At 60.5% G+C, this 26,920-nt stretch overlaps 2 protein-coding genes across 5 annotated transcripts; one reads left to right on the forward strand and one right to left on the reverse strand.

Moving 5' to 3' along the window:
- Positions 1–52: 52 nt before the first annotated feature.
- LOC103794217 (uncharacterized) lies at positions 53–26,920 on the forward strand. 4 transcript variants are annotated; one of them, XM_078330114.1, is made up of 3 exons: positions 53–524; positions 7,782–7,857; positions 26,193–26,920. In XM_078330114.1, the coding sequence occupies exons 1-3, from the start codon at positions 187–189 to the stop codon at positions 26,772–26,774; spliced, it is 996 nt and encodes a 331-aa protein (XP_078186240.1). In that variant the 5' UTR covers positions 53–186; the 3' UTR covers positions 26,775–26,920. The 4 variants fall into 4 exon arrangements, 1 of the variants encoding a protein (XP_078186240.1); XR_013519731.1 differs by lacking the exon at positions 26,193–26,920 and adding an exon at positions 10,257–11,773 and having other exon boundaries at positions 420–524; XR_013519729.1 differs by lacking the exons at positions 53–524; positions 26,193–26,920 and adding exons at positions 4,566–7,689; positions 10,257–11,773.
- Positions 1,799–3,292, reverse strand: HES5 (hes family bHLH transcription factor 5). The gene is made up of 3 exons (XM_002750209.6): positions 3,138–3,292; positions 2,882–3,047; positions 1,799–2,783 (listed from the first exon to the last, which is right to left on the reverse strand). The coding sequence occupies exons 1-3, from the start codon at positions 3,189–3,191 to the stop codon at positions 2,515–2,517; spliced, it is 489 nt and encodes a 162-aa protein (XP_002750255.5). The 5' UTR covers positions 3,192–3,292; the 3' UTR covers positions 1,799–2,514.

Genomic DNA, 26,920 nt, shown 5'->3' on the forward strand with positions numbered 1-26,920 from the left:
CACCTGCTTCTCAGGGGGCACGTGGGTCTGCAGACCATCAAAGACCACTGCACTTTCAGCGACTGCCTGCTGTCAGCTTGGCCCTGCATGCCAGGGCGAATGTGATGTGTTCTTTGCTAGGGTGACTCAATCCTAGCTTCCGGGGCGGGGGAGGGGGGACTTGGGACTTTCAATGTTAAAAGTTCCATGCATACAAGAGGAGTGGGGAACCCTGCCCTGCCTGGGAGGACCTCAGCCCAGCGTCACCTGTGTGTACAGAAGATGTGTGCTGTCATGGCGCTCCATGGAAAGTGCGGTGGTTGGGAGAAGTTAGGCAGGCTGCCTGCGGGCAAGATAGGTGCCTGGGAGGCCAATGGGAACAAGCTCGGAGGCAGCTGGAACCAGGACAGGGGTATAGGTGGGGCAGGCCAGGATTCCAAGGAGAAGGGAAGCCCTGCTGGCGTGAAGAGGCACGTCTTCTCCAGAGGCCCTGGTCGCCTTGGAAAGAGCCCAGTGTTGGCAGCAGACAGCTCAGGCCTTCCCAGGTAACTGGGCTCATGATAGCATGTCTCTGGCCCTCAGCCTCTGTCTGCACGTGGAGAATGCCACCAGATGCCTGGCGGGGCTCCTGGGCGCACAGGACTGCAGGCAGCGCAAAATCCAGGGATGACGCAACAGTGTGCTGGGGTGAGGCTTCGGGGAGGAGGCATCCTTGCTGTGTCTTCCAAGGGGTGGATGTGGGGCTCTGGAGGGGGAGCCTGCCCCAGGGAGGCCTGGGTGAGGAGCTGAGCACACCCCAGGCAGCTCAGACCTCTGGTGGCTCAGACCCCTGGCAGCATGGTGTGCCATGGGCCAGCCTGGCAGGAGGTGCCCTCCACCAGGGGCACACACCTGTGTGCCCACTGAGCATGCTGGAAACATGCTGGCGAATGGGGACCCTCCCTGTGCTCTGCCCACCATACCTGGGGTCTTGATAGGGACCTCAAGAGGCCACTGACAGGCACTGGGCTGGTGAGGAGAGGGGAGTGGGGACCCTGTCTAGAAATTGCCTGCCAAGTAGCCAGAAAGGGGCTGAAGGCTGAGCGGGGTGAGAAGAGCTGAGCAGGAAGGAGCAGGCAGAGCTGGCCTGTGCCTGGGCTGCCATTCAGCAGGGGTGGGTGTGCATCCCACTCTGGCCAAATCCTTGCCTGATGGATTTTGCCCCTTGGGAGCTGTTCCCTGGGAGTTGTGGGTCTCAGTTCTTGCAGACTCAGCCAATACCCTGTGGCTGGCCTAAAAGTACCTGCCCTTTCTGAGGTAAGGGACGGCCCCACCCTGGTACGGCAGCCAGCCTGTTGGAATCCATTCCAGGACTGGTGCCACAGGCTGTGGGAGTAGGGCAGGGACTAGTGGCAAATGATTCCTCCTGTTTGGCCTGGATGGGCCCCCTTTGGGTGTAGTGAGGTCTACTGCAGACTGTGGCCCTGGATCCCCTCTCAGTGGACAGAGCCTAAGGTCCTGCGGCTGTCATCTTGCTCCACCCCCACCTTCCAGGAGCCAGTGAAAAGCCTGGGGGGTACCCAGGGCTGGGACCATGTCCACTCCTCCAGCCCACCTCCCCCTGCCCCTGCTGTCCTGCTCCTCGCCTTCTTTCCCTCGGTCTATCCCTCCCTTCTTCCCCAGCCAGGACCCCACCCTTCTTCATGGATCCAGGGGGCCGCTGGCAGGGGTCCCTCCCACCTTAGCTGCTACCATGGCCCTACCCATTCCTGTTCACCCCTGCAGACCCGGCCCGTGGCTGCCAAGGACAGGCGAGAGGCACAGCAGCAGACAGACCGAGGGGGCTGAACAGTCAGATTTTATTATCGGCTTCAGAGCAGTCCCGTAGCTTCCACGTGACCGAGAGTTCAATTTCTGAGTACAAAGTCGTGCCCACGTGCACCCACCCACACAGAGGAATCCTTTAAGGATCATAGTGGAGGCACCCACCCTCCCTAGACGGTCCACTGTGAGCCCCAGCCAGACCGCCAGGCACATTCAGAGCCTTTTGGCCACGGCCCACAGGGTCCTCCACGCCAGTCCAGGCTGATCACCGTTTCCTATGAGGATACAGCTTGAGTTCGGCCTTCACAAAAGGCAAATGTGCCCTCGGCACAGCCCGCCTGCCAGGGGTGCGCCCAGCAGCAACGGGCCCTGAAGAAAGTCCTCTACGGCTGGGGGCACCAGCGTGCCAGTCCCAGCGCTACAAATATCATAGAACCCCCGGCGGCCGGGGACTTCGCAGAAGTCACTTGCTTAAATGCAAACACAGAACAACCCCATGGGGTCAGACACTTGGCAGAAGCTGGGCCCTGATTGTCCTAAACGGCAGGGACTCTGCACACACATTCTCTGAGAATAGGACTGCTGCGGGCCGGCCAGCCTGGGGCCGGAGCCTTCCGGAGAAGGGAGCGTCCGAGCCCGGGGCGGACGGCGGCGGGAAGGCGCTTCCCTATGGGCCAGAGGAGCGGACTTGCCCTCTGGTCTTCCGGCCGCGCGCCCGCAGGTCCCGCCGGGTCACCAAGGCCGCCAGAGGCCGCAGGCGGGCTGACGCGCGGCGGCAGCGGTGGCCTTGGCGGAGGGCGGGGGCGCGACACCCGGCGCCTTGGGCTCCTTGGCGGGCGCGGCTGGCGCGGCCGGGGGCCGCTGGAAGTGGTACAGCAGCTTCATCTGCGTGTCGCTGGCGGCGTGCAGCGTCAGGAACTGCACGGCCTCCTGCAGGCACCACGAGTAGCCTTCGCTGTAGTCCTGGTGCAGGCTCTTGGGGCCGGCGGCGGCGACGAAGGCTGCGGGGACACGCGGCGGCGGTGAGCGGGCGGCGGGGCATGGAGGGAACTCGGGGCGCCGGGGTACGGCGGGGCGCGGGGGAGCCGGGCGCGCTCACCTTTGCTGTGCTTCAGGTAGCTGACGGCCATCTCCAGGATGTCGGCCTTCTCCAGCTTGGAGTTGGGCTGGTGCCGCGCGAACTCCTGCTCCAGCAGCAGCTTCAGCTGCTCGATGCTGCTATTGATGCGATCGCGGCGCATCTTCTCCACCACGGGCTTCCGCAACTGCGGGAGGAGGGGGCGTCAGGCGGGCCGGGTCCCGCCTGGCGCTGGAAACCCCCCGGGAACCGCGCGCCGGGCGAGGCTGGCACTTACTCGGTTTTTCTCTTTGGGGCTGAGCAGCTCCACGGCCACGGTGCTGGGGGCCATGCCGGGTGCCAGGCGTGGAGGAGTCGAGGAGGCGAGGCGGGAAGGCCGGGCAGGGCGAGCGGGAGCGGGCAGGGCCAAGCGCGTCCGGGGCTGGCGCGGACACTGGCCCGGCGCGCCGGCTCCCCTTATATAGGCGCGGGTGGCGGCCTGGCGCCTGGGGTCCGAGCGCCGCGGCTGTTCCCACACTCCGCGGCCAATGGCCGCGCGGGCCGCACAAAGGCGCCGGCCCATTAGCGCACGCTAAATTGCCTGTGAATTGGCGCGGGCACAATGGGCGCTCCCCAAGGAGCAGGTGGGCCGCGCGGCACAATGTCCGGGCTGTGGGAACGCGCTCGCCCTCATTAGCATCCCGGGGCCTGAGGCCGGGAGCCCCGCGCCTCAATATGCTGCCTTTTCCCAGGCCGCCAATCGGGGAGGGGGCAGGAAGGAGCACCCCCTCCCCTGCCCTTCCCTCAGCTCCACTCTCCTCCCTCTCCGCAGCGGCTCCCCACTGCTGGCTGGCAGAGGCCACAGGCACAGATTAAGGGAAAAGCTGTGGAATGAACAAGTGCGTGGCTTCCTGGGGGATGGGCACGTCCCCTGAAGGGGACCTGCTGTTCCCTCCAGGGGAGGGGGACAGAAGGGGCCACGCTCTTAGGATCAGTCCTACTGGCCTCTGTTACAAGTCCCCTGACTGTCACCTGGGACTCATGACTTCTCCAGAGCTAGAAAATGGGCTTTTCGCCTTCCTGGCTGGGCTCCCAGAAGCTCCAGGAAGCTGGAGCCCGTGCTCCACGTGGAGCCCAGCACAGGCAACTCTTTCCGTTTCCTGCACCCTGTCCTCCTGGGAGCACTAGGGTTGCTCCAAGAGCTGGCAGGTGTCCCTCAGGGGCTTCTCCCCACCCCAATCTGACCAGGGATCTGACCATAGTGTCCCGGCAGCTAGGGAGTCCTCAGCTCTGGGCATACCTGGTGAGGCCACCGTTTGTGCATGCTACACTGTGCCTCGTTCGCAGCCGGGACACTTGTAGGGCTTGCTTTCCGCCGGCATTTTGCCAGTGGCTAGGGAGTGGATGCCAGGTGGCAGACTTGAGGATCAGAGGCCGTGCCAGCCCTACATCCCCTGCACCCCCCCCATGGGATGAGCTAATAACCCTGGTACCTGGCCAACTGAGCTGAGTGCCAGCAGCTGATTTGGGGCAATGAATCCCACCCTGGGACCTTAGGAGAGGGTCCCTTGGGAGCCACCCAACCCCCAGCCAGTGGTCACAGTTCCTCTGATGCTCTGCAGCCGAGACCAGAAGATTCAGGGACTGGGCTGGCTCCTAGGGACAGGTTGGGACCCTGCCAACTCCTAGCGAAAGGGCCTCAGTCCTTGGAGCTGGGGCCGGCATCAGAGCTGGTTAGGCAGAGTCTGTATCCAGAAGTAGGGTTCCCTGGCCTGCTCCAGTGACCCGCTTGGTGGGCCTAGCTCCAGGAGGCCCTCGGCACAAGGATGGACAGTCCAGGAGGCAGCCAGGACAGTGCTGGGTCAGCAGGGGAAGGCAGACCCTCAAGCCAGCGCAGGGTGGCCCTCCCGCAGGCCAGCAGGACACCGGGAGGCTCCCAGGAGGAAACATCAGGTGACTTTGGAGGTGGCAGGAGGGGAGCCCCTATACACCCTCTGTTACATGCCCCTGCTGGATTCCCACAACACCTCCCTTGAAGGGGATTCATGCCCCAGGCTGGCAGAGGGAGGCGGCAACACTGGGGGCTGGGACTAGCTGGGGGCTCCTCTCTGAGCAGGTGGATCCCACCATGACACTCTGGCCCTTGATGGATGCAAGAGCGCAAAGCTGTGGGGCGGGGGGGGGGGGGGGGAGTGTCCAGGCCACATGCTCACGCTGTGGCTACCACACCCCTGGGCACTAATAGCAGCTGGCACTGTCCATGGGCCACAGACCCCCCCAGCTACACAGAGGAGCTGGTGGTGTTCAGTGGAACCATTTCGCAGCTGAAGTGGGGTTCATGCTGGCAGCAGTCACATTGTGGCATCTCCCTTGCCTGGCAATGGGCTCCCTGGGGTTGGACTGGGAGGGCAGGAGAATGTAGTCATGTGTGTGCTCATGACCTACACACTGCTGGCCCAGCACCCACACTGAGGAGGTGCTCAGCTAGGAGCTAGAAGATGCAAGAGCACAGACAGGCGGCCCCAGCCACACAGGCCCTGGCCACCCCCTCTGCCAGCAGGAAATGGAACCTGAGCCACATGTGCCCTGACTGCCTGGCTGCTGGCAGCGGGACCCGGGCCTATACCCAGATGTAGGCGTGGCACCCTGGCCAGGCCCTGCTCCTGGAAGCTTTGGAGGGGCAGGTGGCTGGGGCTTGTGTCCTGGCCTGGTCCCTTCCCCTAAGCCAGCTCCTTGGCCCACAGGAGACACGTGCCGCCAGGAGATGTGGTCCAGCCCCCCACCCCCATCCCCCCGGCCCGCCCACCGCAGTGGGCCAGGACGGTGGCCTGCTGGAGGTGAGGGTGGTGGGTGGGCCGTGTGGGGGCTGCCGCCTCCTGCCTCCTTCTCCCTCCCGCTGGACTGGAGCAGCTTTGATCCAATTTTCAGTTGTGGGAAATATGAAATGAATGGTGTTGAATCCCGGCCGGATGAAAGGCTGGTTCCCTCCCTGAGTTCGGGCCAGATGGCAGCTCTGGCGGCCTCCGAGGCACACGCCTGGCCTTTGTGGGCCGTTTAACACTGTGAATGGGGCCAAAGTGTGGGAAACTTGCTGGGCTCCCGGCTCACACCGTCCACGGTGGGCTGCGGAGGGGGCTGGAGGAGGGAGGGTGGAGGCTGCTCCAGGCTGGCGGGCTGCACCATGCAGAAGCGCCAAAGCGCTGCAGACGGGTGGGGGGCTGGGCTCCTCCATCTTGGCTGCCCCAGCAGCTCAGTGTGGGCTGGGGGAATTCTTCCCTAGTGAGGCTTTGAGGAGGGAGGGGGTTTGTCTTATGTGGACTTCTCTGAGTCCCCCCACTGTGGAGAGCTCAGTAAGCCTGAGGGGCTTGATGGTTGCGGTGGGGATGGCACATCCAGGGTTGGTAATGCTCCTCCTGTCTGCACACACAGCTGTCGAGGCAGGGCACTTTGTAGCCACCACCACTGCCCGTCTCCAGAAGATGTCCTCCCCAGGCTGAACCTCTGTCCCCACAGAGCGCTGACTCCCGGTTCCCCTCCCTGGCTCAGCAGCTGTTGAGGCAGGCACTTTGCTGGGGGCTAGAATGCAGCGTCTAGAACCATGACCCATTTCCAAACCATTCGCACGTCCAGCACCACTCCCCTCCAGCAAAGTGAAGAGCTCCTCAGAGGGGAGGGGCCCGCTGGGGCTGAGGGTGGCGGTGGGAAGCTCCGGGGGCTTCTGCTCCCAGCCCCAAAGGAGGCGGTGGTGCTGGGAAGTCAACTGGTGCAGATGCTGGGAAACAGCCTGGCAGTCCTTCAAAAAACTAAGCACAGAATGACCATAGGACACAGCAGCTCCACTTCTGGGTCCATGCACAAGAGGCCGGAAAGCAGGGCCTCGGGGAGACACTCAGGTCCCTTCTTCAGAGTGGTGTGGCCCCGAATCCAAGAGGCGGACGCCACCCCTTCAAGAGGCAGACACCACCCCAGTGTCTGTGAACAAGCACATGTGGCCCATCCACGTTGTGGACAGCTCAGCCTCAGAAGAGAAGACAAGGCAGTTCTGACTCTGGCCACAGCAGGCCTGTACCGTGAGGACTCTGTGCTCAATGACAAAAGCCGTCACAAAAGGGCCAATCCTGTGTGACTCCAGCATAGGAGGCCTTAGAGGCGTCAGATTCACAGAGACAGAAAGTGGGATGGGGGGGTGGGTGGAACAGGCAGTGAGTGTTTCCCAGGGACAGAGTCTTGTATTGGGAGAGGGACATTTTCTGGAGGTGGACAGCAGTGACGGTGGCACAACATCTCGAATGATATTCATGCCACAAAGCTGTACGCTGGGAAGTGGCAGAGATCATTGTTTTATTTTACCTGTATTCTGCCCCAGTTGGAGAAAAAAAAAAGGACCTTTTCGGGAGCAGAACCACGAACTCCCTCCTGCTGCCCCCTCCCCACCCAGGCAGTGTAGCCACCAGTGCCCCCTAGGCCCCGCCTCCTCATGGCCACACCCTGCCTACAGTGGAGAAATTGAGGTGTGGCACCGTGCATCCCCCACCTGTCGTTCCTGTCCCCACGGTTTCCAGCTTGGGGTGTGGGGAGCAGGCAGGCTGGTGAGACCCAGAGCCGGGCCGATCTTCTGGGGAAGGAGGGTCAGGGGTAACCACAGCTCCCAGCTTTTCCCCTTCCCTCCCCAGAAGCCCTTGCTGGGGGCTCTGGGTGGAAACTGCTTGAAGCTTGCAGAATGCCCTGCTGCCTAGAAAGTGAGTTCAGGGAGGTGGTCCCATTCCGGATTTCAGAGACAGCAGCCTCCCCTACGTCCAGGACTCTGCCCGAACAAATGGTGACCTACATTGCCCTGGGCATATCCGCAGGTGGGGCTCTGCCCTAGGGCTAGGCCATCCCCCCCACCCACTGTCAGCAGCCAGTCCACCTGCTGCAAGGTGCCACCGACTTGTTTCCCCAGGTGTGAACAGATGCAGCTGGCCAGGTGTGACCCCGAGTCTGACCCGCAGCCAGGGAGGACACCTGTTCGTGGGAGGGTGAGTGTCTGCCTGGAGAGGAGCGAGCACCTTGTGGCTGCTCAGTTGGGCTGGGGGTGGGGAGGGGTTGAGAGCTCCCCTGGGGGTGGGGAGGGGGTTGAGATCTCTCCTGGGGTTGGGGAGGGGTTGATATCTCCCCTGGGGGTGGGGAGGGGGTTGAGATTCTCCTGGGGGGTAGTGAGGGGTTGAGACCTCTCCCGGGGATGGGGAGGGGATTGAGATCTCTCCTGGGGGCGGGCAGGGGGTTGAGTTCTCTCTTTGGGGCTCCAGGTGGGAGCTGTAGTGGGGGAGGGAGGAAGAGTCCCCAGGCTCTGGGCACCTGGGAAGTACCAGGCAGATGTGGAACATGGAAACCTGCCTTCCTGCACCCATCCTGCAAAGGGGCTGGGGGTGGAGGCTCACAGAGGTTAAGTGTGGTGTTCAGGTAGGATCATGTACTCTGGGTCAGCTAACAGAGGAGTCAACACTCAGTATTTGCCATGTATATCATGTGTACTTGCCAGTTTAGACTTGACTATGGAGCCGGGAGGTGGGCACTGTTCATTTTCTCTTTACCCTGAGAGGTGCCCACACCTCTCAGGGCAGAGGTGAGGGTCTGCCCTGAGATGGGCACCTGTGGTGCTGTGTACACTCTTCTTCCTGAGAAGCTGGGGGGGGTGGGAAGTGAAGGGAGGGGAAGGTTGTGTGGAGGTGGGGGAGGGGGGCTGGGGGGGCGTTGATGAGGGATGGGGTGGCCTCCCCCGGGTGCCTGCAGCCCTCCACCCTCTGGCGCTGGGAGAGCCAGACATCGATCCAATCAGTGCTGGGTGCTGGAGCTCCAGATGGCTGGTGGCCTGCATGGACACGCGGACAAAGGGAGGCTGCAACATGAAGGCGGCCAGGGAGGCTGCCCTTTGTTGCCGGGGAAGGCCACCAGGAGTTCTGAGTGTGGGAGCCGCCGGCTGCTCGGCTCCTCTGGGCTCTCTTTCATCTTTGGGGGTGCTCTGTGGGAGTGGCAGCACCACCGTGAGGTCAAGAGGGAATCTTCAGCCCTCTGCACGCCCTGGCCCCTCTCTTAGGTGGCCTTAGTTCCTTGCACCCCTCCCCTCCTTAATGCAGAACTGAACCAAAGACCTGGGTCCAGAACTGGGGCTGGTCCCAGCTCCTCCCCACAGCCAGCACCCTCGGTGGGCAGCCTTACTTCCTTTGGTCAGCAGATGCCTGGGCACACATGCTGAATGGGACTGAGACTTGGCTCCTCTACGGGGGCTGGGGACACGCTTACTTGTAGGGGACTGGTCCAGCATGGAGCTTCGGTGAAGCAGGCACAGCAGCAGGGCTGGGGCCTGCCTGACACTGGTGGCAGAATTGGCAGCAACACGCCCCCAGCAGAGCAGCACAGTTTGGGGCATAGATTTGGTTGATTTTTCATGTCTGTGTTTTCTTGAATGAGCATTTATTGCTTGTGCGGGTTTTGAAAGGACTCCACCACACACCTCCCCCCCCCACACACACACGCATCCACACACTTAGGCTCCTGCAGGGGCCCCCAGAGGAAGTCATTGCAGTTTCGGGAGGGCAAGAAAGAACCCCTGAAGGGGAAGTGCATGACCAAGAGGGACTTCCACAGAGGACAGTGACTGAGGAGGGTGTTAGCGAGTTCTGGGTGAGGAGTTCCGGGAAGCAACTTCCAGGCAAAGGACACAGCAGGGACTAGCTCGTGAGAGAGGCCAGGAGAGCAGGACCCACGAAGGAGGCTCCTGTGTAAACACCTGTGTGAGTGCACCTGTGCATACACCTGTGTGAGCGCACCTGTGCATGTGTGTGTGTGTGTGTGCCCATATGTCTGTGGGTTCCAGCGTGTGTGTGTGCATGTGCCTGTGTCTTCGTGCATGTGTGTCCTGTGTGCTGAGCTGCTGCTGTGTGCTGAGCCCCCCAGCATGTGGAGCCTCCCCGGGCGTGAAGCACTCCCATTTGCTGAGCACCCCCTGTGTGCAGAGCTGCAGAAGGGCTTCATATCTGCAGAGCAACTCTGTGACTTTGGATTACCGTAGGGTCCAGCCCTATAGGTTCTGTGAGCCGCTCCTGGCTGGTGCAGAGATGAGAAATTGTAGAAATAAAAGACACAAGACAGAGATGGAGAAAAGAGAGTTTGGGCCCAGGGGTCCACTGCCACCCAGATCGCAGAGACCAGTCAGGATGCTCTCACTTTTTTTGAGTTGCAAATCTGGGGGCAGGGTAGGTAGGGTGTGGCAGTGATAGGGTCAAGTACATCACGTGTCACTCAGGTAGGGGTTCAGGAATTTCTGGCACCTGAAGTGAGGTAAGGAGCATAATGCTGTCAGCTCCTTTTCCATACTTATCAAGAAAGAACTCAAACATGAAGATTTATGTTACTGTTACTGGTTATCTTTTCTAAGAAAAAAGGAGCCGGGTGCAGAAGCAGAACATGAGAGTGGACATGGAATGTGACCTCTGAAGCACAGCGTCACCTAGAGACAGTTAAGCCTCAATGTCTGTGGGCCTTCCTGACAGCCGCCAGGCCCACCGCAAGAGCTTGGAGAAGCGGAGTTTTCTTCAAACTCCCCCAAAGAAGGAGAAGTCTCGGCCATCTTGGACGTCTCCTTCCCTAGCTGGCTAAACAGTGGGCGCTTTCCCAGTGCTGCCGCTGCTGCACAGCCGAGGCGCCCTCTGGCAGCCCTTGCGCGGGCGTGACAGAGGGCTTAGAGCATCTTGCCTTAGAGTCATTCATTTCACAGTGTCACCCAGGTTCACACTTCCGACCCGAGAGACATTAGTAAAGGAATTAAGATCACCTATGAATAACCAGGAGCACATATAAATAACTAATACCTACTACGGTTATATTTCTAATTACTTTCTTCTTCATTATTTATATGGAAATAGGCTGAGGCCTTTTGCTCCTGCCCCACTTATGGGATCTCCCCCCTACAAATTATGATTATCAAGCCCATTGTACAGATGAGGAAACTGAGCCTTTACAAGGTGAGGGGACTGGGCTGCCCAGGTGTGCTCCTGGTCCCACGCAGGGGTCAGCCTCTCAGCTCGTACTTTGCAGCAGCTCCCCAGGCTCCAGGTTGTTGAGGCCAGGAACACAGGCATCTGCTTAAACCATCTCTGTGGGGCTTCCACATACCCCTCTGTGAACTGGGTGCCTTCCAGACCTGCCTGCCATCTCCAGTAGCACCGATGACAGCCACAGACAGTGGCCAGAACAGTGGCTGTGTGGCCTAGCTCCGCCAGCTGGCAGGCCCTGCGCAGGGTCCCTCAGTTTCTCAGCCCTCCTCTTTCTGTGCCTGTGGAGACACAGACCACCCTTCTGCAGTCTCCCGTGACATTTCAGGGGTGTGCTGGGGCACAGCTCTGGGGTGCAGAGTCTGGGTGCAGCTTGAACCTACAGGGGTCCCCCAGGAACGTATTTCCTTCTGAGAGGCCCCAGGGCAGGCACTGAGTGGCTTGGTGAAAATGGCAGGTCCAGGTCAGGGCTGGGGTCTGCCCTTGTCTTTCTCACCTAGAGACTGGTGGACACACCCCACTCCTCTCTGAGCCTCAGTTGATGGGTCTATGAAATGAACTTTCCAGGCTGGGCACTGTGGCTCATGCCTGCAGTCCCAGCACTTTGGGAGGCCGAGGCAGGCAGATCACCTGAGGTTGGGAGTTTAAGACTAACTTGACCAACATGGAGAAACCCCATCTCTATTAAAAATACAAAAAATAGCCAGGCGTAGTGGCACACACCTGTAATCCCAGCTACACAGGAGGCTGAGGCATGAGAATCACTTGAACCCAGGAGGCAGAGGTTGTGGTGAGCTGAGATAGTGCCACTGCACTCCAGCCTGGGCAACAAGAGCAAAACTGCGTCTCAAAAAATACAAAATTAAAAAAATAAAAATGAGCTTTCAGCTTTCAAGGCTTACCACCTTGGTCTCGAGGGGCCTGGCTCCAGGTTGCCGGAAGTGAGACAAACCCTGAGGATGGCTGAGAAAGAGCTGGGCACTGCAGTAGCATCTGACCCCTCCACACCCAGTTGCCCAGCCCACAAAGAGCCTCTGCGTGGCTGGCCACTTGCTGTCCGATCCTCACCTGAAATATGGCCTATGGCCCAAACAGGTGTCCCAGCACCCTGCATCTGGCCAGGGGCACCGAGTCAGTGGGCAGGACCCTTCACCCACCTCCTGATCTCACACCAACCTGGCCCAAGACTTGGAGGATCTGAACAGGGAAGGCAGGCCTCAGCTCGAGTGAGAGCCCTGTGGGTGGCCGGGCCAGGCTGTGGAGATGCCATTTCCAAGGCTCATCCTGGCTGGGGTCTGGTGTTTTGCGGAGGCTGCAGGTCTCAAACCCACAGACTCAGATTCTGTGGTTCAGGGATGTGGACCATTCTCCCCGCCGGCCAGTCAGCTTTGAATTCCAGTGTTTCACCTATTTAGGAAAGAGTGGGGGTGAGGAGGCTTCCTCTCCAGGCTGTGGTGAGAGCCTGCTGGGTGCTCTGGCCCCAGGGCCCTCTCTCATCTGATTAAGGTGAGACTCCATCCCTCCACCGAGGACCTGTGGCCGGGCTCCCCGCCACAGCCCTGACTCAAAACCTCAGGGAAAGGCCCTTGCTGGAGAGTCAGGGTGTCCCAGGCCCAACAAACTGAAGTCCTTTGGTGCCCCAGGGTGGCCCTGTGTTCTCCAGGGCTGCTGGGTGGGGCTGACACCTGAGAGGCCACCGAGACAGCAGCTCACACCCCTGCGCAGGGCACACCAGCTGCTCCCAGGGCACCTGGAGTCTGTGGGGATGGGGTGAGTGTTCCTGAGGCCAAGGGGGCTCCTGTGGCTCATGGGGGCACCTCCCCCAAACAGACTGCAGCCCTCCAAGTCCCAGGCCAGGCTTGAGACCCCAGCTTTGTGCACCAGTCCAGGCCCCACCTTCTTCAAGAGACTGGAGTCCACATCCCAGAGGACAGGGGCAAAACCTCAGGCTCCCCCTGCCCAGCCTTCTGGGCCTCAGTTTCCCTCCTGTAAAGCCAGGCTGCTGTGGAGGCCATGGGGACACCTGTGAGGTTGGCTCCCCTGGAGCGCAGGGGTGGGTGGTGGGAAAGCCTTCGGTCCGAGGTCTCACGGGCGGGCGCTGGGATTAGGGGCTGATCGGGACCCACGTGGCCTCGACCCACCCCGCCCATCTCCCCCCACCCCCTGCATGCCCCGGGGCAGGGCCGGGTCGCCGTCCCAAGCTGGTTAAAAACCCTGTGGTGTCAGAGAGCAGCTCGTTCCCAACCTCTGAAAGGCAGACAAGCCCTTTATTGCTCTATTATAACGCGGAGCCAGATGGTCTTTTGGGAGTTGCCCCCTGCACCCCCCGCCGCCGCCCTCATTCATTCAGAGTCAGACCCCGGCACTAATCCCGAGGGGGGCGCCCAGGCACGCTTCCCTCACCGCCCCTCACCCGCCCGCGCAGTGTGGGAACCGCCTGCGAGCGTGAACCCACAGCCTGCTGGAGGGAGGGGCGCCGAACTGAGCACCAGAAAGCTGGGGAGGGGTGGAGAAGGGTGGGCACCAGGAGAGCTCTGGAGTTAGGGGCTGAGGGGATGCTCGGGACACTCGTCCCTGCCCCCTAGTCCCTGGTTCTTGGAGGCTGGGGAGATGGGAGCAGGGAGGACTCCCAGGGTTTCCCTCGGCTGTGCCTCAGTTTCCTCATCTGCTAAATGGGTGCCCTCATGACGTTTTGGGAGGATCCGACATTGTTGTGTGTAAAGCTTTTGGAAAAGGGCTGAGCGTCTGGGCCTCAGTGATTTTGTTCCACTCTCCGCCCCCACCCAAGAATATTTTCTACATTTTACTTTTTTTTTTTGAGACATGGTCTCCCTATGTTGCCCACACTGGTCTTGAATTCCAGGGCTCAAGCAGTCCTCCTGCCTTGGCCTCCTGAGTAGCTGAGATTGTAGGCATGTGCCCCTGTGCCAGCCAGTCTCAGCACCGGCTGAAACAAATACTTGGAGAAAGATATTTCACATGTGAAAAAGATGAAATTGGAGTTTCAGTGCCCATAAATAACATCGTAGAGACACAGCCAGCTCCACACCTGCTGCTATCCACCTCCGGGCATGACACCCATGGTGTGGGAGGACAGACGCCTGGCCATGTGGCCTGCAGTAGTTACTGCTTGGCCCTCTTCATGAGCACTGGCCCCACCCGTAGTGAAGAGCCTCCCATGGCCAGTGTCTAGGCAGAGCCACGCAGAGCCAGCCACGGCCAGGGGTGCCCCACTCCTCTTGGTTCTGGGGCTGGCGTGGGAGCCTCAGGAGGGGACTGAGCAAGTGGCCACACTGTTCTAAGGCTGGACAGGGAGATAAACTGAGGCCCACGGAAGCCCAGCACCCGGCTGCCAGGTAGGGGCCAAGGCTGGAGAGAATCCTGGGCTGGGGTGGGGAGGCGGGGCAGCCTCACCCACCAGGTCAGCTCCTGCTTTGGTCATGTGGCCCTCATGCTGGCCACAAGCACTTCCTCGGGTCCCTGCCGCAGAGTGCAAGGTTCTGCTCTTCCACCGCTGGGGAAGACCCACTTTGTACTGAAAAGCGTCCCAGCTCCCCCTCCTGGCTAGACTGGCGGCCCCCATGCTTGGCTGGAGACCTGGGCTGACTTTTTTCCTTTTTCCCCCAACTGATTATTGAGGGGATAGCCTGGCTGGTTTTTGGGGCTCCCCAAACAGAACCAGGGTGGGGTCAACACACCTTCTGGTGGGGGCAGAGTGCAGAGGGAGCAGCCCGGGAACAGTGCTGAGGCCTTTGGGGGATGGCAGGTTGTTTGCTCCTGAAGCAGACGAGGCCCTGTGAAGGGCTGGGGTCTGAGCCACACTGGGGTTGGGGGTGTGTGGGGACCCTGCTGGTTGTCAGTTACCCAGGAAGCCCTGAATGGGGGCTGGTAGCTCTGGGACTCTGGGTCTGGAAGTCCATTCTCTTGTCCCACTGACCTGCAGGTGTCTGGCCTTTCCTGTGGCCCTGGCCTTGTTGCACTGCCCCCTTGCCAGCCCCCCCCCATCTAGTGCCCTAGCTCTTCCAGCACGATCTGGCCAGGGTGGGGAACCCTCTGTCTATAAGCCTCTGTCAACCACATGTAGGGGGACCAGGGAAATCACAGATGTGAGGCTCAGGCCCCAGGCCCCAATGATCACTTCTCCCTGAGCCTTGGATTTTGGCCCCTCCCTTGATGGTGCCTCACCCTGGGACTCCTATGCCAACTCTTACAAGGGATGCCAGCCTTTCTCAGCACTCCATTTGGGGGGTGGTACCGAGTGGGGCTCCTACCCCTGCTGCCATTCCCATTACGATGGGCCAGATGGGGCCAGCTGTCTCAGGCAGGGGCTTCCAGCCCAGCGTGGGGGCCATCAGCAGGGGCCAGCAGGGAGGACCCAGGCCTGGGGCACCCCACAGCCACGGATGGGGGTCTCCTGGGACCTGCTGCAGCACAGTGGACATGGCACCCCAATCACAGATGGAGGGAAGGGAGTGGTAGGCCTGGCCAGCTCGGGCAGAGGAGAGGTCAGGCTGCCAGCCCAGCACAGCAGGAACCACCCTTTTTCATTAAGTGGCCACTGAGGGCCAAGAGCTCTTCGGGTCTTGTGGTGGGGGAGGAGGAACAGGAGAGGCTCTGGGATTCTGCACTGCCTCCTCTTGTTGCGTCCTAGGTCTGGCAGAGATCTTCAGCCTCTTGTCCCCACCCCCAGGACTGACACGCATCCTGGTTTCAACCACAGGAAGCTCTGGCTTCTGGAGGGCGATCACCCTCTGGACTTGAGGGTGTCCAGGGCAGGTTCCAGAAGGTCCTGCTTCCCCTTGACCCAGCCCCTGAAGCCCCCAGGGCTGTGTCACAGCCTCCTGCTCAGCAGCCTCCAGCCCACTGGGCTCTGGCCCCATCAGGCAGCCCTGCCTACCCTAGAGCCACCCTCAGAGCAAAGCCACGGCCACCCTCAGCCCTCTCTTGCCTGGGTCCCCTGCGAGAGGTGGGGGAGGGGGAGCCTGGCCATGGTTGCTTGCAGCAGGGGCTGGGACTGGCACCAAGGCTGTGTTCTGCCCCCGGCACCCGCCTGCTTCCCCTGCCTGGAGGGGCATTTGGTCTGGAGCCCGCTCCGGGTGGGTTCCCACACCCTACCCCCCTCCTCAAACATTCATCTGGCACAAAAGGCGCGTGCGCAGCAACAAACTCATTCGCCACGGGCTGCCTGGGCTTTGTGTGCTGAGCTCGGGCCTCAGAGGCCATCTGGGGAGCAGTCGTCCCAGCAGGCGGCAGGGCCCCCCCACAGGCTGCCTTTGAGGCCAGGGAAGCGGCCTCTGCTCCCTGAGCAACCAAGCTGGAAGCCACACACATCTGGCTGGGCCAGCGCCCTCCAGTTCCCACAGCCTCCTGGCTGCCCCTGCACGCTCTGGCCCTGGCATGGTACTGGGCACCAGGAAGGGACCCAGGCAGGCGCCTACCTCTCTGCCCCATACCTGCTGCAGGCTGTGTGCATTCAGCCCAGTGGGGAGGGCTGTGGGCTCAGGGTTCAAATCCGGACAGTGTCCTTCAGTAGGTGGGCACTCTGGGGCTGCTTCCTCATCTGTGCAGTGGAGCTGATAATGGTCCCACTCAAGGCCTGTGCTGAGGGTGGAGATAGAGGATGAGCACCAGCCACAGCAGTGGCCTCGGTAGGCAGATCCCTGTTCCGGGCACTGACGGGCTCCGCTTCTGCTGGCCCCTCTTCATTCAGTTTCCTGGGTGGGCACCCCCTGCCCACGTTCCAGGCTTCCTGGGAACTGGCCAGGGATCAGGGAAAGGCCAGCTGGCTGCTGGCAGCTACACGCAGAGCCGGGTCCCACCTGCTCGGTGGGGGTGGGGCAGCTGTGGTCCTGCCCCTTGCCTCAGGACTCTGAGCAGCTTCTGCCAGCCTGTATACAGTAGGAGCTGAGTAGGTGAGCACTTCCCTAGAGGCCCTGAGCACCCCTAAGTCTGCTGTCAGCCCTGGACCTGGCTTGGGTCTGCCCAGCTGTGGGCACAGCCATGTGGCCTGGGGTGTGTATGGGGGGACTAGCAGCCCCTAGCAAGCTCTTCTGCTGAGCATCCCTCCCCCAGAGGGCCAGAGGCTGGGGCGATAGTGGGCCGGCGCTCCCGGACAGCCTGCCTGGCAAGGCAGGCATTTCTGAATCTGGGCCGCTGGATGTGGGGGTGGGGCTGCATGGAGCTGGGTGTCTGAGGGTCTCACCACTCAGGGGACCCTTCCTGGCCAAGCAACTCCTGGGGCCAGAGCTCAGCAGACAGGACCTCTGTGGAGGCAGCCCTGCCCCCAAGCAGGCTGGGGGCGGCCTTGAGAGGGTGTCCTGCAGACCCAGAGATAATCCGGGCTTTGAGAGGCTGTGAGAGGCTGGCCCGAAGACTTTCCCACAGCCCCACAAAAAGGGCCGGCAGCCAGCTGCTCACCCACAAAAGGCTCCCGGCCATTCATGGTCTCGGGCGGGCGGGGCGGGTGGGGCGGGCGGAGCAGCAAGCACAGCCTACCTGGCCACCCCCAGCAGGACTTTCGGGACAGGGAGGTGCCTCCCTGCTGGCCCCGGGGGCAGGAGGTCTCCAAGGCTGGGGGCCTAGGGGCAGGCTTGTGCAGCCAACCAGGCCAGCTCCCACCACCTCTGCTTTGACCGGAGACTGGCACCCTTCTTGGGCTCGTCATTTATCATGGGTTCCTGGGTAAACGGGGGCTCAGGAGGACCCTGCAGGCACCGGCTGCTGTGCCTCCCCCGTCAGACCACCCGGTGCCTGCCCCCATGCCCTGGCTGTGAATCTCCCCCAGCTGGCACCTCCCCTGCTTCCAAGTCTGGCCTGCTGGGCTTTCGCACCCTCTGCATCCATCCTCTCACCCACCTAGCAGCCCACCCTGTCACTCAGTGCAGGGGGCACGAGAGGGAACCGGTGGGCAGCGAGCTGGGCAAGGCCTCCCTGGACCTCAGGCTCCTTTTCTGAGGTGTGGGATGGCATTGCCCCCTCCCAAGGCTGGTGGGAAGACCCTCAAGGGTGGCTAGTTAATAAATACCAGGTTTGGAGAAGCTGGGTGGGGGCTGCTCCTGGGAATGAGCTGCTCAGAGCACCTCCAGAGCACCTTTTAATATGAGAGCCAGCCCAGGGGAGGGAGGAGGAGTCAGGGGGCTTCCTGGAGGAGGTGGCTGCAGGCCTGGATTATCAGGAAGTGCAGGAGGAGGGTAGGCCTCCTTGAGCAGTGGCCCTGGCCCCTCTGTGCAGCGGCTGCAGCTCAGCCCCTCCCCTGGCCTGTCTCCCTGTTGCTTCCAGAGCTGGAGCTGCCTCTGAGGCCTGTGTCCTCACCCTTGAGGCGGCCAGGCCTGGGCAGGGGTCTGGGCTGCCGCTGCTCCTGGCCAGGTGGGAAGATGGTCAGATGTGGGGTGTTGGGGAGGCCCTGAGTTGGGACCAAGTGTGGCTCTGGAGGACAGGTCAGGTGGCCAGAAAGCTGGGGACAGGGATGGTCAGGTGTGAGGGAGGGACTCCAGGGCGGCGCCTCCGGGTCAGAACCCAAGTGTCCCTCGGCCACGCCTGCCTACACCCGCCTGCTGGGGGCGGGGCGCATCCCTATCCCGGCCCAGCCCAGAATTGGGGGGCGGGGACCATGCGTAGTCCGGCCCTAGCCGCCCATTGGCTGCGGGGCGTGGGAAAGCGCGCAACACCGACTGGCCCCATAAAGGCGCCTCTACCACCTGGGCCCCGCCGCCGCCTCCGGGCCGCCCTCCGCCCTGCGCGCCTGGCGAGGCTGGTGCTCCGGAGTGAAGCGCGCGGTGGGGTTGGCGGCCGCAGCGCAGGGCGCTGTTGGTGGCAGGGGCTGGGGCTGGTGGGCGCTCCTGGCCACCTTTCCGCTCTCCCTGCTGTCGGAGAAGTTCGTGCGGCCCCCGCCCAGCTCCCCGATGGGCACAGAACAGGAAACGCCCGGGGCCAGCCTGGTGGGGGTGGCGGTGGGGGTGTCTGTGGCCTGCGCTGGGCGGGACACGGGTCCCTCTGGCCTTCCCAGCCCCTCAGTCCCGCAGCCCAAGCCGCCGAGAGCGTCGCGGATGGACCTCACGGAAGGCCTGGCGCGCCGCCTCCGGGAAGTCTTCCGGCCCTCTCCCGCCCAGAGGACTGATGGAGTCTCAGGCCAGGCTGATGAAGAGCCACGTGCGGAGGGACCTCGGCCTCCGCCCAGGAGCAGCGCGCCCAACAACCTCGTCCACGGGAGACCCGCCGGACGCCCTGCTGGCCACTTTGCCAGATCCCCGTCTCCCACTGAACCAGAGGGGTTTCCGTTTCCCTCCTGTGTTCACATTTTGAAGGAGGGGCTCTGGCCAGAAGGGTGTTGTTAGGAAGCGTGCGAGCCAGCGGGAGGGGGAGGTGCCTGGCGGGGAGGGCAGGTGTGTGGGGAGGGCCTGGCAGCCCCTCCCCAGTCCGGCCCCGCAGCTGGACCCCAGCTCTGTCCAGCCTGGGAAAGGACTCCACGGTGACGCTAAAGCGGCTGCGGGGTGGTCGAACGCTTGCTTCTGAAGGGTGGGGCCCTGTGCTAATTGCCCGGGGGTGAGGGGCTGTGGCGGCATCGCCGGGGGGAGGGGGGGAATGCGGTGTGGCAGCCTAACGAAGTTGCCAAGTGTGCCTGCAGGCCTCGGAGCTGCCCCTCTGCGGAGCTTGAACAAAGGCGCTGGCCCTGTAATTTCTGCCTGAGTTTCTGGCCCATGCCTTGGCTGACTGCAGCCCCTGAGATTGGAGCCCCCTGCTCAGGGAAGGGACAGGGAGCTCAGGGACCCCAAGGGGTCCTATGCCAAGGGCTGCCTGGGCTGGGGCCCTGTCCCTCTGGCCTCTCTCCTGGCCCCTGCTGGAAAGCTCCCCAGGGCTGCTCTGAACCAGGACAGCTCCTTCCTGCCCATGGCAATCTAGGGGAGCCCGTGTGCCCAGTGCCCCCATGAACCAGCCACCAGTGGGACTGCCCTCCTGTCACCTCCCAACAGCCCAGGAGGCAGAGCCGCATGACCCCAGTTTGGAGAGGAGCAAACCGGGTTGCCAGCACTCAGGGACCAGGACAAGGACACCGGAGTGAGGGTGGGCGAGGCCTGTGGTAGAGAGGGCTGGCCCTGGACCACCATCGGCCCCACCGCTGGCTGCCCCACCCCCACGGCCTCACCTGGTCCCTCATCCAACCCTCCCGTGTATTTCCCAAGTAATTTATTCTAGTGTCCTGGGCCCAGCCCAGTGTCCCTCACTGACAGCCAGACTCTAGAGGGCGGCCTTAGCGTTTTTCCAGGGAGAGGGAAGGAAGGACGGGGCATATTCTTAAAGGGCTGAGCAGGTGTGGCCCCAGACGCACAGCCGGGGTTAGGCAGGTGGGTGACAGCTCTGGGAGCCCAGGTACTGGGAGGCGGCACCTGCAGCCGGGAGGGCAGGGCCTGGGTTTTGCTGCCCCCTGGTGGCTCCCTGCCTGTCCGGGCAAAAGGCCTGGACCTGCAGCCCCTGCAGCTCAGAGGAAGGGACTGGGGTCTGAGGTCTCCCACCAGGAAGTCTCAGCTCCCAGGGCTGACTCAGAGGTGGAGGGTACCCTGGCCCCACCCCGGCTCTGGCACAGTGGTCCCCCACACTCCGGCCTGCCACCAGGGGTCGCAGCCACAGCCCTGCGCAGACCAGGGAATGCCCAGGCCTGGGAGGGCCTTTCCACAGGATCCTGGAAAGTTGCTTAGGGGAGGGAGGCTGAGACCAGACGGGCAGCCACCTGTCTGGGAAAGCACCAGGCCCTGCGGAAGTTCCTGGGATGACAGTCACATCCTGGCCACGTGGGCAGGAGTGGGGGAGGGAGCGCAGGGAGGTGAAAGTCCTTGTTTCTTCCTGCAGATGGCATGGGCAGCGCTGGGCAGGACCTGAGCAGCCCAAAGCTGTGAGTCGCTTCCACTTGTCCTCTGTGCCCGGCGCAGCTCCAGTTCATGGGATCCGGGCCACCCCCATCGTGTGCCCCCTACTTCACACTAGGGGTTCTGGCTTCTGCCCACCACCACCGTGAGCCTGTTTCTCCTCCATGGGAGGGGCCAGCCCAGGCAGCCAACCTTGTGCCCACTGCGCAGCATACAGAGGACGCTTCATAAATGTGGGCTGAACAGAACCTGCCCCTGGGGGCCCCCACACTGCCAGGCATACAGCAGGTGCCTCATAAATGTGGGGTGAACAGAACCTGCCCCTGGGGCCTCCCACTGCCAGGCATACAGCAGGTGCTTTATAAATGTGGGGTGAACAGAGCCTGCCCCTGGGGGCCCCCACACTGTCGGGCATACAGCAGGTGCCTCATAAATGTGGGCTGAACAGAACCCGCCCCTGGGGGCCCCATACTACCAGGCATACAGCAGGTGCCTTATAAATGTGGGGTGAACAGAACCTGCCCCTGGGCCCCCCCCACTGCCAGGCATACAGCAGGTGCCTTATAAATGTGGGGTGAACAGAACCTGCCCCTGGGTACCCCACACTGCCAGGCATACAGCAAGTGCCTTATAAATGTGGGGTGAACAGAACCTGCCCTTGGGGACCCTATACTGCCAGGCATACAGCAGGTGCCTCATAAATTTGGGCTGAATAGAACCTGCCTTTGGGGGCTTTCATTTCCCTTTAATGTGGGCAGAGACTCTCGGCCAGGCAGCAGCCACCCAGTGCCTAGGACAGGTGCCCTTTCTCCCACACTGGCCTATCTCCGGGTGTCTGGAGGAGGGTGGGGCTGTGCCCCCCACTTCACACTCGAGGGTCTGGCTTCCCCACCTGTGACCTTGTCTCCCCCGTGGGAGGAGCCCCACCATCCTTCTCACTTTCCATGATGACCATTCAGTGAGAAATGAGGACGGCAGCTCCTGTGTTTAAAAAGGAACCGACCATGTCGCTCCCGCAGACAGGCCCCTCGCTGGGGCAGTGAGGCTTCCACCCTGAGAAGGCCCTGACCCCACAGGCCTGGACCCGGCTGAGAGGGGGTTGGAGTCCCCGCCTGGGGCAGCCCCTCTGCACCTGGGGACCTGGAGAAGGAGCCTTGGCTGCTGGTGGGACTTTCCTCCCAGCTTTGAGTCACTGCCCTGCACATGCAGTGACTTGTAAGAGCTTTTGTTTCACACTGTTCATCCTTTAGGTGACTTTTTTTTCTGACATGGAGTTTTGCTCCTCACCCAGGCTGGAGTGCAGTGGAGCAATCTCGGATCACTGCAGCCTCAGTCTCGCAGGTTCAAGTGATTCACCCACCTCAGCCTCCTGAGTAGCTGGGATTACAGGTGCCCGACACCAGCCACAGCTCATTCTTGTATCTTTAGTAGAGAGAGGGTTTCACCAGGTTAGTCAGGATGGTCTCCACCTCCTGACCTCAGGTGATCCACCCACCTCCGCTTCTGCCTCCCAAAGTGCTGGGATTACGGGCGTGAGCCACCGTGCCCGGCTGAGGTGACTTTTGATGGTGAGATAACCCACAGGAACGGTGAGCTGCCAGGCAGAGAACCCACATGCAGGGAGGGCCCTGTCTCCCCCGGGGACCCCGTCTTCTGGGGAACCTCTGGTGCCACATGGTCAGGATGCAGGGCCTCTCCGTGGGCACCCAGGCCTCCTCTGAGCCACTTTAAACTCTGCCTGCATGCTTCCTTCACTGTGGCAAAAGCTACATCACATTAAACTGACCATTTCACCATTTGCAAGTGTGCAAATCAGTGGCTCTAGTCCACTCACAATGCAGCTGGAGCCGCCCTTTCCTGAATTCTGCAGGGTAGGGCTGAGGGCAGTGGGCCCTGTGACGCAGACTGGGACCCACTGTCCAATGGCAGGGCTCACTTCTGGGAAAACCACAGGTCCCTGGTGCCAGCCTTCTCCCAGCAATGGTGGTTCAGTCTCTCCATCCACTTCCCGTGCAAAAGCCACACAGTGGGTCCAAACCTCAACACTGCAGACAGGAGGAGAGAGAGAGTGAAAGTGGCTCCCAGCCTTTCCAGCCACCCCCTGGGAACAGCTGCACACAGTGGGTCCAAACCCCAAAACTGCAGACGGGAGGAGGGAGAGTGAAAGTGGCTCCCAGCCTCTCCAGCCACCCACTTGGGACACCTGCCTGCCCGGCGCTCTTCAGACACCAGTACTCCCTGAAGCCAGCGTGGTCAGTGCTCTGGGAGCTGCCCAGGCCCGGGGAGCCGCTCCTCTCAGCAAAGTTCAGCCCCAGGGATGAGCCCAGATGAGGAAGGAGAGCTCTGTGCCTCCAAAGCTGCTGCCCTGGCAGAGCTACCCCAGGAACCCGAATTCCAGCCCAGACGGTTCTGGACCCAACAACTGTGTCTCCCCTGATTTTCTGTGTGGAGCCCTAAGGCCCAGTGATGATGCATTGGGAGGTGGGCTTGTGGGGAGGGAGAGACACCATGCCCCCTCTCTCTGCCCTGCCCAAGGGGAAGGCCGAGTGGGGACATAACGAGCAGGTGCCATCTGCAAGACAGGATGAGACCCTGCTGGGAACTAACCCACCTGCACTGGCCATGTGTGGATTTTGTTAAATTTCCCCTTCAGCATTTCATGGTTTTTTTTGATGCTGATATGTTCTTGCTTCCTCTAAAATTCAAATTCCAGTGTTGACTTAAAAAATCTCGACCTTGCGTCTTGTGACCTCAATAATAAGCTTACTGGTTTTCATACCTGTTTTGTCGGCTTCTTGGACTTTCATAGACACAAGCATATTCTCTGCAGAGAGGCGATGTCTTTCCCCTTCCCGTCCAGTCCTTATACCTTCCATTTCTTTCTCCTGTCTAACTGCCCCAGCTAGGACCTGCGGTACCATGTTGAGTGCAGGTGCTGGAGGGGGATCCTTGCCTGGCTCCTGATGGTCCGGAAGACTCGGCATATTTCACCTGCGGCGTGAGGCCGGGGGCGACTCTGCAGCCGACTCCCGGCTCCGCTTCTGCGTGGCTCCCTGGTCTCTGCAACTTGCAATTTCCAGCTGCCATCCTTTTTCCATTAACCAGTCCATTTCTCTTCTTTTTTGGTCCTTTCCTTCCTTTGTTTTGGAGAAGAGGCTCTCTCTATATCGCCCAGGCAGGTCTTGAACTCCTGGACTCAAGCTGTCCTCCCACTTCGGCCTCCCTAAGTGCTGGGAGGACAGGCGTGAGCCATCGCGCCCGGCCCCAGCCCATTACTTAAAGTGTAAAGCGGGTTTCTTGTGGGCGGCCTTTGGTTGGCTCTTGGCTTTGTGTCTAATATGACCGTTTCTGTATTAACTGGAATATTGGGACCATTTCTATTCAAAGTCATCACCTGTGCGGTGGGTGTGGGAACATCACCTTTCCATTCTGTGCTGTTGCACGTTTCTGATTCCCCTTTTCCTACCCTCTGTCTGACGATTTCTGTCGTATTTCATTTCAGCCGCGTGGCTGATTCTTAGCGGTCCGTCTTTGTTTTCCTTACTCGGTGGTTGCTGCAGGGTTTGTGACGTCCATCTGCCCTTGTGACAGCCTGTGTTCAGGTTGTGGGAACACTGAACACGCCTGCACCGTCCCAGGAAGCACGGAACCAGAAGAATCTCACCGCCTCACTCTTGCCTTTCCCCTCCGTGCCTGGGACTATTATCATGCTTTTCATTGTACATTCCACAGACGTCATAGCTCATCGCTAACACGTTTGCATTAAGCAATTTATTATTTTTGAAGGTATTTAAAGTGAGAAAAAAGGTCTCACATTTCCTCCCACATTTGCCATTTCTTTCATGCATAATTCCTTTTATTATTATTATTTTTATTTTTTTGAAGACGGGTTTCACCATGTTGGTCAGGCTGGTCTTGAACTCCCGACCTGGGGTGATCCGCCCACCTGACCTCCAAAGTGCTTGGATTACAGGTGTGAGCCACCATGCCTGGCCTCATCCATAATTCCTTTGAGTAGATGTAAATTTCCACATGAGGCAGGGCACGGTGGCTCACGCCTGTTATCCCAGCACTCTGGGAGGCCGAGGTGGGCAAATCACCAGAGGTCAGGAGTTTGAGACCAGCCTGGCCAACATGGTGAAACCCCATCCCCACTAAAAATACAAAAATCAGCCAGGCGTGGTGGTGCGCACCTGTAATCCCAGCTGCTCGGGAGGCTGAGGCAGGAGAATTCCTTGAACCCAGGAGGCAAAGGTTGCAGTGAGCCAAATGGCAGCAGTGCACTCCAGCCTTGAGACAGAGTGAGAGTCCATCTCAAAAAAAAACCCAATTTCCATATGAATCAAACTCCTTGTGCTTGAAGAAAGCCCTTGGATGTTTCTTGTCATGCAAGCCTGTCTGCTGTGAGACCTTCTCTCAGCTGTCAGTAAGTCCTCCGTCTTTGATTTGCTTCCATTTCTTTCTTTCTTTATATATTTATGTATTTATGAGATAGAGTCTTGCTCTGTGGCCCAGGCTGGAGTGCTGTGACATGAGCTCGGGTCACTGCAACCTCTGCCTCCCGGGTTCAGGCGATTCTGGTGTCTCAGCCTCCAGAGTAGCTGGGACTGCAGATATGAGCCACTACACACGGCTAATTTTTGCATTTTCAGTAGAGACTGGTTTTGCCACATTGGCCGGGCTGGGCTCAAATTTCTGGCTTCAGGTCATCCTCCCGCCTCGGCCCCCCTAGACTGCTGGGATTACAGGTGTGAGCCACTGGGCCCGGCCTCCAGTTCATTTATTTTTGTAACTTAAAAGACAAGGTCTTGCTCTGTTGCCTGAGCTGGCCTCGAATCTCAGGGCTCAAGGGATCCTCCTACCTCGGCCTCCGAGTTGCTGGGACCATGGGCGCAGGCCGCCATGCTTGGCCCATTTTTGACGGAGAGATTCACTGGGTTTGGAATCCAAAGTTGAGCTGCTCTCTCAGCGTCGTAAGGCTGTTTGCTTGCTTTCTGCCCTGCCCTGTTCCTGGGACGAGTCCTTGCTTCTTTGTACCTGAACGTGGCCTCACCCGAGCCCGTGTCCAGCTCCTGCCTGTGGCCCTGGTTTCTGGGCGTTGATTAGGATTTGCTGCTCTGCACCTGCCTCCCTACTGACCCCTCTTAGGGTCTGTTATCCTTTTGCATTTGAGAGATTACAGTTTTCTTGTAGTGTAGAAAACTTTCACCTGTTTTTCTTCAACTGATGTTCTGTTCCCTCCTCTCTCTCTCTTTCTCTGGGACTCTAACTGCACTTCTGTTAGGCAGCTCCGTATTTTCCAGGGCATCTTGGAGAATCTGCTCCTTTATGCATTTTCTGTTTGTATCTCACGTGGGGTAGATTCTGATACTGTATCTTCATGTTCACTGGTATTTTGAGATGTCTAATCTGTTGTTAATCTGTGTTTTTGTTTTTGTTTTTGTTTTTGTTTTGAGACAGGGCTTCCTCCGTCGGCCAGGCTGGAGTGCAGGGGTGAGATCATGGCTCTCTACAGCCTTGACCTCTGGGGCTCACCGGCTCAACGGATCCTCCCACCTCCGCCTCCCGAGTAGCTGGGACTCCACGTGTGCGCCACCAGGCCTGGCTACTTTTTGTATTTTTTGTGTAGATGGGGTTTTGCCTGTGCACAGGCTGGTCTGGAACTCCTGGGCTGAAGCCATCCTCCTGCCTCAGGTTCCCAAAGTGCTGGGATTACAGGTGGGAGCCAGCGCACCTGGCCTAATCCTACTGTTATCGCCTGAACGGCATCCCTCTGGAACTCACGCTGTCTCAGAGTGGGACGGTGTGAAGAGATTTGGACTGTATAGAGGTGACTGGCTGAAGGAGGCCGTGTGGGCGGGCCCTGACCCCGAACGACTGGAGCTCTCCTGGGGGAGGAAGTGTGGACAGACATGTCAGGGAGCTGCAGGCACAGAGAGAAAACCCGTGAAGACATCAGAAAGATGCCACCTGCACCCCCAAGCAGAGCTCTTGGGGGCAAAGCTGCTGCCCCCTCACCCCGGTTTCCAGCCTCCAGCCTGAGGCAGCGTTTCTGTCGGGAAGCCACAGACCGAGGCGTCCTGTGACAGCCGCCCTCGGGGACTCAGGAGGCTTCCCGGCATGTTATTCCTTTCAGACTTGGTTCCCTGTCACAGCTTCCGCTTCTCACACCAGGCGTACGTTTTCCT

Source organism: Callithrix jacchus, chromosome 7, assembly GCF_049354715.1.
Source record: "Callithrix jacchus isolate 240 chromosome 7, calJac240_pri, whole genome shotgun sequence".
In the NCBI taxonomy this organism is placed as follows: Eukaryota; Metazoa; Chordata; class Mammalia; order Primates; family Cebidae; genus Callithrix; species Callithrix jacchus.